The 9,800-nt window shown below is 42.1% G+C and overlaps 2 protein-coding genes across 2 annotated transcripts in view; both read right to left on the bottom strand.

The window, feature by feature from the left end:
* LOC105256683 (polypyrimidine tract-binding protein 1) overlaps nucleotides 1-3,468 on the bottom strand; it is a 360,732-nt gene extending 357,264 nt beyond the window's left edge. Inside the window, exon 1 of the mRNA XM_025413636.1 lies at nucleotides 2,733-3,468. Coding sequence (XP_025269421.1) covers nucleotides 2,733-2,740 — 8 coding nt within the window. The 5' untranslated portion in view covers nucleotides 2,741-3,468. The remainder of the gene's footprint in view (nucleotides 1-2,732) is intronic.
* Nucleotides 3,469-3,918: 450 nt separating this feature from the next.
* Nucleotides 3,919-6,149, bottom strand: LOC112639500 (quinone oxidoreductase-like protein 2). Its single transcript, XM_025413682.1, has 5 exons — nucleotides 5,865-6,149; nucleotides 5,479-5,670; nucleotides 4,770-4,951; nucleotides 4,337-4,477; nucleotides 3,919-4,233 (listed from the first exon to the last, which is right to left on the bottom strand). The coding sequence occupies exons 1-5, from the start codon at nucleotides 6,147-6,149 to the stop codon at nucleotides 4,053-4,055; spliced, it is 981 nt and encodes a 326-aa protein (XP_025269467.1). The 3' UTR covers nucleotides 3,919-4,052.
* Between the last annotated feature and the right edge of the window lie 3,651 nt (nucleotides 6,150-9,800).

Genomic DNA, 9,800 nt, shown 5'->3' on the forward strand with positions numbered 1-9,800 from the left:
GTAATACGTAATAAACGTTAATGACGTACGGCATTCGATTCATCATCGACGCTGTGGATCAATGATGACGAGTATCTATTTAAATAACCAACCGTACGATTAACGTAATTTAAATGTACGCTTGTACATACGTGAAACGTGCGATTAAAAAACAGATAAAGATAGAAAATTGTAAAGGTGTATCGTCCAACGATAGGTACAAATGATCGAATTCGGAAGTTCGACATGACCGTGGGTTGATAAAGCCCGATTGTCCGCGCACGGAAGTAGTTACCACGTGCGCGGTCGAATACCGACCGAAGAGTTGACACGCGAAAATGCGTGACGTGCCGTGAAAAATGGCATAATTATCGCGAATAAATCGCACGCGATTTATGTCGCCGCGCGTCCGCGTCTCGCGTGGATTCGAAATTAGTTCCGTCGTCCAAACGTCATCGCGTTTCGCGCGATTTCATTCCGGGGTATCGTTTCAACGCAAACGAGAGAATTAAATTCAGCCCGGGAATGAAACTCGATAATCATTCGCGAGAAAAGTTATTCAGATTCATATTAATCATATTAAACACGGGCGGTATATAATTTTTGCAAAACACACAACGAGTTCTTTCATTAATACTCTCTGCAATCCGGTTTGCAAAAAAAAACTCCGGCAGCAGGAAATCTGATAAGATCTGTTTTAATTAAGCGTAATCAAATGAGTTGTATTCCCGGTAAAATTGTAAAAGTTTGAAATGAAATCCGTAAATGTAACGCACGCTTTTGCAAAATGATATTTCCTTCTCGTTCAATTCTATTATGTAGACTCCTTTAAGTACAAGTTTTACATGTAAACATAAACGTATAGCTGTATACATATAATACAGAGTGTTTCAAAATCATTGAATGTCTTTGATAGTCGATTCTCTGATCAATTTAAAATCGGTTGTTTCTTAGCAAAAATGTTGAGAAAAATCATCAATTTTCTTTGCAAATTTTTGTCCTCCCCTTTCTTCCATCATATACAAATCTTTATATAATTAAACCTTGAATTAAAATGCTATTAATATCTTCAAGATGAACAGAGAGTCTGTTATTAAAAGAACAGATAATTCAACGACATACATCTTGCATGTGACTTTACTTCCGTCAACATCACATCTAATGTCGAGGCTCTCTTATATAATACTTAACACGAACAATGAGTACGAAAATCTTCGAGGCTAAAAGAAAAGATGAATACGAAAACTCGGAGAGTCGAAAGTTGTCGAGCCAGAGTTTTTCGTATTTATTTCCCATGAAAATATACGCACTAACAGCTATGGTTTTACGGTGTTTCACATACCGCCCATGGCGAAATATAAGTAGAACGGGGTTATATGGAGATGCAAACGCGTTCGTTTGCCCGCAAAAGCCATTGGACGCCAACGGCGCGGAATGAACGCGTGTTGTTCGATATATCGGATACTGTTGCACGATGTGTAATCGAATATTATTCATAAAATGTGCGTGGATGCGGGCAGAGTTCTATAAACACGGCTAAAAGCTCAGCCCCTGCAACCGGAAGCTGAGAGAATAATATCCATATAAACATATTTCCGCGATGTTTCGCGATAAATACGCTGATTTTTCGTGAAAAATTACGGTTTCAAATTAATCGCTCGCTCTCCCTCTCTCTCTTGTTGTCTTTCATTCTTTTTCTTTTTTATTATTGTAAAAACTTTGCGACGAGAAAATTGCATTTTGCGCTTTGAGAATTAGTAAAGTCGCGCTCGCGATTGATCCAACCGAGATCACTATTATCGCTACGAAGCGTATCTCATATTCGCTTTATATCATTAAAAATGGAGCATGATTAGTGGACGATTATCCGGCCGAATCGAATGGCGTAGATTGCAAAGGACATTTCGAAAAAGGGAAATGCATATACGAGTGATTAAACAGACGTTGCTGTGCAATATCGAAGATTAAAGGACTTTGGCGTTGCTTAATTAAGTTTCAACGGTGGATTTCTCTTTTCACCTCGCTTTAACCTGCGCACAGAGAGTCGTACGCACATTCGTAAAGGTGAGGCCAGAAAAAGAGACAGAAAACGAAAAAGAGAGAGAGAGAGAGAAAGAGAGAGAGAGAGAGAAAGAAAAAGAAAGAGAGGACGAGGAATGACATGTGATAAAGAAAACGTTTATCCTTTTTGATATCGTCTTCTCTTTTTCTCCCTCTGCGGCTGATAATCCCTCTCGCTCCACGGATAATCGCAAATCGATGTTTCAACTCTTTCTCTTTCTTTATATATATAAAATATATGCGAAATACTCCATTTTATATTTATCTTTCCCTCAGAAACGCTAGATTAAATAGTCCATTTTCTCAAGCATATATTTTAAGCTATATTCATATTTGTCGCAATTAAATTATTTTATTCGTCAATTACATAATATTATTATTACTTAATTATAAATATTTTAATATTATTATCATTAATATTATTTACAATTAATATGCATTTTAGCTACAAAATTATAACTTTATATTTCTTGAAATAATTAAAAAAAATAACAATTCGACATAATTAGCTATACTCTTTACTCGTATACATATATATTCCGCTGTCGCTCTCACTTATTTTACCTTGTCCCCTCCGTTTCCTTTTCCTCTATGGCCCCCTCCTACTCTCTCTCTATCATTCTCTCTCCCTCTTTTCCTCCGTCTCGCTAAGAAACGAGAGATTGGATCGTAAATTCAGAATGTCAGCTTACCCGTTCATACTGCCGTCAGCTCCGAGCGTCGATGAGCCGGCGCGTTTCCCAGGTCGGGTGCGAGGTTAGGTCGGCCGCCAGCACGTCGTTGCTCGGCACGGCTGCGTATCAGCGTCACGGGACGTGCCGCGAGAGGACAACAGGTTGCATGTAGTATCACAGCCGCGTCCCCGCCGTCGTTATCGTGGGCGAGGAGAGACACGGCAGACAACGTATCGACGAACGAACGGAACGTAAGAGGATAATCGGGCGCGACGACGACGAGCGAGCCGCGAGGAAACCGGAAAAGAGCCGTCGCGATGCGACACTGTCTCGCTCGCTCCTCCCCTCCTCCCACGCTCGTTCTCGACCTCTCACTCTCTCTCTCTCTCTCTCTCTCTTTCTCTCTCGCACTGTCGCGCGCGAATATTAATTCCGCGAACTCCGTCGGCCTCGTCGCGTGCGTGCACGCGCGAGAAAGGCGCGGCGCGATGCCGTCACTCGCGACGACAAACAGGATTCGTCGAGTCGCGAACCGGGGAGAGAGAGAGACGCGGGGGAAGCCAGCTGTGAGTAAGTCGGAAATGTCGCGCGACCGGGAAGGTGACGAAGCGGTCTCGCGATACCAACAACGACGTCCGGAGATCGCGAACGAGAACGAGTCGTGCGACGCGCGTCTAATCGCGGAGCCGAGGCGGACACGCGTTGGCCGCTCACTTCAACTTGCACCGGCTGCGAGCCGCGAGGTGCATCGTCGCGCTCGCTGCGCGAGCTTTTCGCGCGGGTGGCGCCCTCTCGCAGCTCGCCGCCGAAGCGCGAGTGCATTCGCATGGGATAGGATAAAATTGAAACGAGGGATCTGTTTGATAATACAAATGTATAAAATTGTGCATTTACTTTATGTCGTTCCTGGTAATATATTTTATATTGATATATTTTTTAATATAATTATCTTTTTATAAGTAGTTTCTCGAGAATATATATTTATCCGGAGAGAGAAGAAATCTATCTTATCTGAAGTGAATAATTGAAGAATTTGATCGACCATTGATAAGATTATGACTTCAGATAGTTCTCTTATATGCACACAAATATATATATAAAATAATAGGATGCAAAGAATTATTACACGTTGCTTATTAAGCCAAATATAAAATCGGTGCAATTGCAATTTAAAAATTTTATACTTGTCAATAATTGTAAAAAGGCCAATTGCGCACGGTCTCACGAAAGTCACGTGACCCGTGAAAACGCTCCGGACGCTAGCGCCCTCTCGCAGGAAATATCGCAATCGAGGAAATTGTGATAATTCAAAACGGTGAATTTAGTGAATCGAAGTGCTTAAAACTTATCGCACACAGTTAGTCGATCAAGATCCTTCATATCTATCAAGACATTTCCGCTCGGCACCGTCGTGTAATAGTCGAACGCGTCGTTGATACGATGCAGACCGAAAATCGCCGAGATACGAGGACGAATCGCGCATTCCGAGTGATAGTCCAACAGATGCTGCATAGTCTCTCTGTCGGGAGAGAAACGTTACGTTGCAATTATCGGTTGTTAGATTACATGTGCGCGAATTTTCTACCTTTGTATCTCGCGAGGATCTTGATAACCTTACTAACCTGTATATCAGGGGGTCGGCGACTTTGTAATGTTCCGCGGCTACCGCGAATACTGTGTAATTCGGCGACATGAGGTAGAAATCGGGATGCCGCTTATTTCGGGCATCGTCAAGAAGAGCGATTAGGCCATCGTGCTCCAAGCTGTGAAAGGGAAACGGAAATGGAAATATACATGTGACAGTATATAACGCGATATCAGAGGACTCTTTTGTGACGATTAGCGGCAATTATTAGAGAAAGTTGCATTTCATTGGTAAATATGTACGCAATTTTCAGTTCACAATTTCAGACTTGTAATGAAGACTCGACGATAAGAGTGTGTCTTCGACTTTTGTAATTTTGCAATGTTTTTTTTGACCAGGTTCTCGGCGAGAAACCAGCAACAAAGAGGGAACTTGTGGTGGCTTTGTAACGTGACAAGTCCAATTCATACCTTTTGACGACGCTCCGAAAGTACGGCCCGTCCTCGGTCTCGATCATCAGGCGCACCTCTTCTTTCCCGGTGAGTTCTCTTAATTTATTCGGCAAGCATTCTTCGTTTCTATCGCACAGGACCTCCGCACCGAGATCTGCGCACAGCTTGGCTCGCCTTGAATCTTTGCACAGAGCTATCGGCTAAGATGAGAGACAAAGAGGATCAGATATGATGCACAAAGCTCTATACATGTACGAGTATACTAGACTACTGGCACAGTCATCTCATATGAGATGTGAAACATAAAGGGCAGTCACTTACAATTGGACAGAATTTATACTGGCTATCATAGAATTTGATGGCATGATTATAAAAACAATTGATCACTTGATTAGACACGATTGTAAAAATAATTAATTATCAACACTCTGTCTAATTGTAAAGGACTGCTCTGCTTTAACACCGCTGTTAGTAGCTGATATAGTATATAGACATCTGTGATCAGATGTTTTTAGAGATAATTATTCATGAAAGATATATTCAAAATTATTAGAATGCATCGGGATTTTTGATGTGATATTCGTGAAATTCTCACGCATTAATTGGGTGTTTTTCTTACATCGATTAAGATATTTATTAGAAAAATTCTTGACGAAGGGGGACGTGCGATTTCCATTCCCATTTTTCACCATTTGAGTGAAATCGACGGATAGAAAATTGCGAATACCTTCGCTCCGAACACTCCAATGGCGAGATCGATGACGGCCAAGGCGGAACGCGAATGTTTCGCGTTAATGAGAAAGCATTCGTTTCTCTGAATACGAGCTCGACGACCCATCGCCAGTAGCGCCGAGAAATAATCATCCATGACGATCGCTGAATCTTTCAGGGACGCTCGTCCCGTTAAGTTAAATACGTCCTATAACATTTCTTTGATTAATCTCTCAGCGGGGGCGGGGGGGGGGGATTTATCTCTCAGCGTAAAAGAAACAATACTCGCGAATATCCGGTGATGAAATTTATGAGCATCGCAATCGCACGCATTCAATCGCGCGCCAATGTCGGCCTTAAAAAATTAGCATATCCCGTTGAAGGTAGAGAACGCTTTCCTACCGTATAATGAGCCAGGCAGCTTTCGGCCAGACCGCCGCAGACGGGATGGTTGTGCACGACGACTTTCTCGCCCATCTGATAGCCTGTCCGCTCGTGTGCCAGTCTGCCCATTTCCAGAATCGTGCCGGACACCTCGAAACCGAGGACCGCGGTCGGCCCCGGGTCGCCGCGGTGACCGCCGAGCCACAGGAGCGCGTCACTTCCGGTCAGGCCGCAGAAGCGCACGTCCACGCGTATCTTCGGCGGGTTCGCGAAAAGAAGAAAAGGGCGTGAGCGGATCCGCATCGCCGTCAGCGAGCGGAGAAAGTGTCTATCGCGAATGAATTTTAGCCGGCGACACTTGACCTTTGTGTCCTCGCGGTCGCGAATCGATTCTCGAGTGAAAGCGAAATTTTCACAAGACCGCGCGCCGAGTGGAAAAGCGTCGTCGCGATAAATTCCACGATTAGGTCGCAACGTTATAATATAACGCGACGTCAAGTTCACCGAGGGACCGGTATTCGCGCTTTGCTGATATTCGAATGCAGTATATCCTGTATACATGCCGGAAAGAAATTGCAATTCTACTTGGAGAGTAGGAAGTAGCGCCCGAGCTGTAGCGAAAATATCAAAGAGAGCCGCGGAATTATATTGTTTGAGAAAACACACGAGGAAAGTAATTTCTCGTCATTTTAATGTTGAAAACGATCCCGACTTTCAAAATTGCTACATCACACATGTTACAATTTTTAGAAATTGAAAATCATATATATATTATATATTAATTATATATAAAATATATATAAAAGTCATATATATTATATAAATCATATATATTATATTATATCAAGAAAAATCACGGGAAATAATTACCCTTCTCGTGTTAAAAAAAAATTTCTCATTAAATTATTTTATAGATATCAAAATATTGAGCTTCTGTCGCAAGAAAAATCCTTCCGTTGGCATCGTTTAAGATTGACAGACGCACAATATTTATTTCTTTAAGAACCTGCGTTGGTTGAATCGTCTCCTCGAGAATATACTCCAATTTCAGATTACGTGATCCATGTAGCACCGCGGCTAGTTTCCTTCCGGTTCTCGGTTCCATACATTTTTTGAATTTTTCCAACCATGTAGCCGATTTAACGGCTTTATTATATCGCATAAATAAATAACTTAGACTTTTCTTCTTGATCGTGACTCGCGGCTCGACAAGCAGTTTCATAATTTATAACCTGTTATGATAGTTTTCTATAGATTATCCTCCTTTCGAGTGTCATGGAAAAAAGACGATCGCCTGTTATATTACCCAAGATATAGAGAAACTCGTTAATCGAAATATTTTGGAAACATACAAAATCTAATTCTAATAAAAATTTTTATATTTTTATATATCTCATATATAAAATAAAATATATATATTTTATTAAGATTGTTATATATAAAATAAAATATATATATTTTATTAAGATTGTTATATATAAAATAAAATATATATATTTTATTTTATATATCTTATATATAAAATTTTTATATTTTTATATATCTTACATAGAGATTTTTATTAGAATAAAAAACTCGACTGAATTCTGTAAAATCTTATTCTCGATACATATGTAATTTTTTATATATATAACTTAAAATTTTTTCATGTAACGCGTTTTGCGAAATAATTTGCACGTTGATTCGATTCTTTTCATCTAAAAGTCGTCTTTAATTCATCGTTTTCACCTTCCTTATCCCCCTGGGGAATAGCCTTTGGAGAGACAGAGGAGCCCTCGGCCTCGGCATAGGGCGACTCTAGCACGACCTTCTGTCCGCTCCTAAGATCCCCATAAGGTTGTTTATCTATTCGCTGCTTTTGGCATTTATCTCTCCCGCGTTTGTCCCAAGCTAGACTTGACCCGCACGTGGAGAGCAACGCGCGGACTCGAACAATCGTTTAAAGCTCGCTCGTCGTCACGTCGTCGTCATAACTCACGCCTACTCGTTTCCTGTTCCCTATGTCGCGCCAACGTGTATCGTCCACTTCGTCGAGATGTTTTCCTGATCATGTGAGGCCAAATCGACGCTATCCAGACGGCCGGACCGATTACGGTGTTCGCCACTTGATCGATCACCCTTCTGCCCTCGTTGTGCCCGTCTTATATGTTCCTAATCGCATGCGCCAGCCGGTTCAGTTCCTTTCTCGTAAAAACTCGCTAATAGCACGCGCGGCCATAAAATTACCTTGGTTTAGCTCTAATCGGCGCGAAAATAGACCATCTCGCAGACCACGAAAGTGTATCATCGAGTCGAATACCAGTCTCATCCTCTCTCTCGAGAAAGAGAGAGGGAGAGAGAGAGAGAACTCGTGCTCTTTATGCTATCCTTGGAGGCCAGGACGAAATTTGTTCGAACCTGCTCGACCGTAACTGATTGGTACCGGATCCGAGCGGGTTTGATGTACTCGTGGTATCCTCGCGATGCACGTCGCGTTCATGATATCCTGATGGGGTGCAGTCTGAGTTTGGTATCAAATGGCTGCCCAAGTGGTAGGATCAGTCGTGAAGAGTGAAACCGGGGATGTCGCATTGTTACTTTGCGTCGTAGGGTGAGATCGCCGATGACTTTGTGGACGTCCATTGATGAAAATGAGCGGACATATCAACGTCGCAATAAGAAATTATAATATTAACACTCTGGCTATACAGATTGCTCTAAATATAAGTGATTTTTCATGAAACATCTGTCGATTTTTTTGCGATTTATCAAAGAATATAAATATACGTTTATAATTAAAAATTTTCAAGAAATTGGGAGATATCAAGCATATTATTAAAATGTGACAGAGGAGTAAAATATAGTTGTACCTTTGAAGCACGTTCTCTACGCGAAAACATATAATAGATAGTTGCAAAATGAAAAATTAACTAGAGCTAACAATAAGTGACAGAACTGATGACGTTGATCGGATCGCCTCCGTCTTCTCGTGCACTCCTGATCGGCCGACAGTCCCACTTTCTTTCAAAGCCGCTGAAGCGGCAAATCTTTTTACCCTCTAGGGGATTAACAAAGGGCGTCCGATTAGGCACTCATGAGCGATCCTGAGGCCTGATGTAATCCCGATCTTCCTGGAACCGTCTTCAGGGACGAGTCCGCACCCTTCGAAGATCGTGACGCGCGACATCGATAATGAAATTAAACTCATTCGTATCTTATTCATTGCACAAAAGGTGTATTATTTTTTATCTATATTTCGACAAGTTACATTGCACGAATCGAAGACTCTCTCACGAGAGATATGACAAGCTGAAAATTATCAAACTTATTAAACTCTCAGAATTTGATGATACAGAGAAAAAATATATTAAGAGAAAATACAAAAAAAAAACGCAGGTGATGTGAGATTCTTTTGATTATGAAATTACTTTTAATCCAATGGAGATATAACATACTACAAATATATAGGAATTGAAGTTGTCGTTGCCGGACTTGCAGAGGGAAATAAATTTACGTTTCTCTGCGTCGAACGTGCGATGGAACATTTCGCAATTGATAAGACCGTTATATTTTCGCGTCGTCTCGAAGGTGCGACTCCTGAGGGATGAATCCACTTGTACGTATGTGTACGCGTGTATGCGTTACGTGTGCACGGCCGTATACTTTCCTGGTCGCAGGTGTTTCGTATTACACGTGGCCGTAATCCGTGGAACACCCTGGACGACGTCGACGTGCGTCGGAAATTGCCATCGCCTATCGAAGGTTCCTGGCAGCGCGATCGTCGTCGGACGGCGCCGAAGGAATCTCGTCCCGTAATTGGCCGATGCTCGTGCAAAATTAGCATATTAATAAGAAAGACGGCGACAGCGGCCAGGATAGTAGGATGAAACCGCAGGAGAAACCGCGCCGAATGAGGCTTCCTGGCCGACGCCGAAGATCCTTCGAGCCTCCTCGGGCGCTCTGCACCCCTGATGG

This window comes from Camponotus floridanus, unplaced genomic scaffold (genome assembly GCF_003227725.1).
Source record: "Camponotus floridanus strain SB8 unplaced genomic scaffold, Cflo_v7.5 scaffold7, whole genome shotgun sequence".
Taxonomy (NCBI): domain Eukaryota; kingdom Metazoa; phylum Arthropoda; class Insecta; order Hymenoptera; family Formicidae; genus Camponotus; species Camponotus floridanus.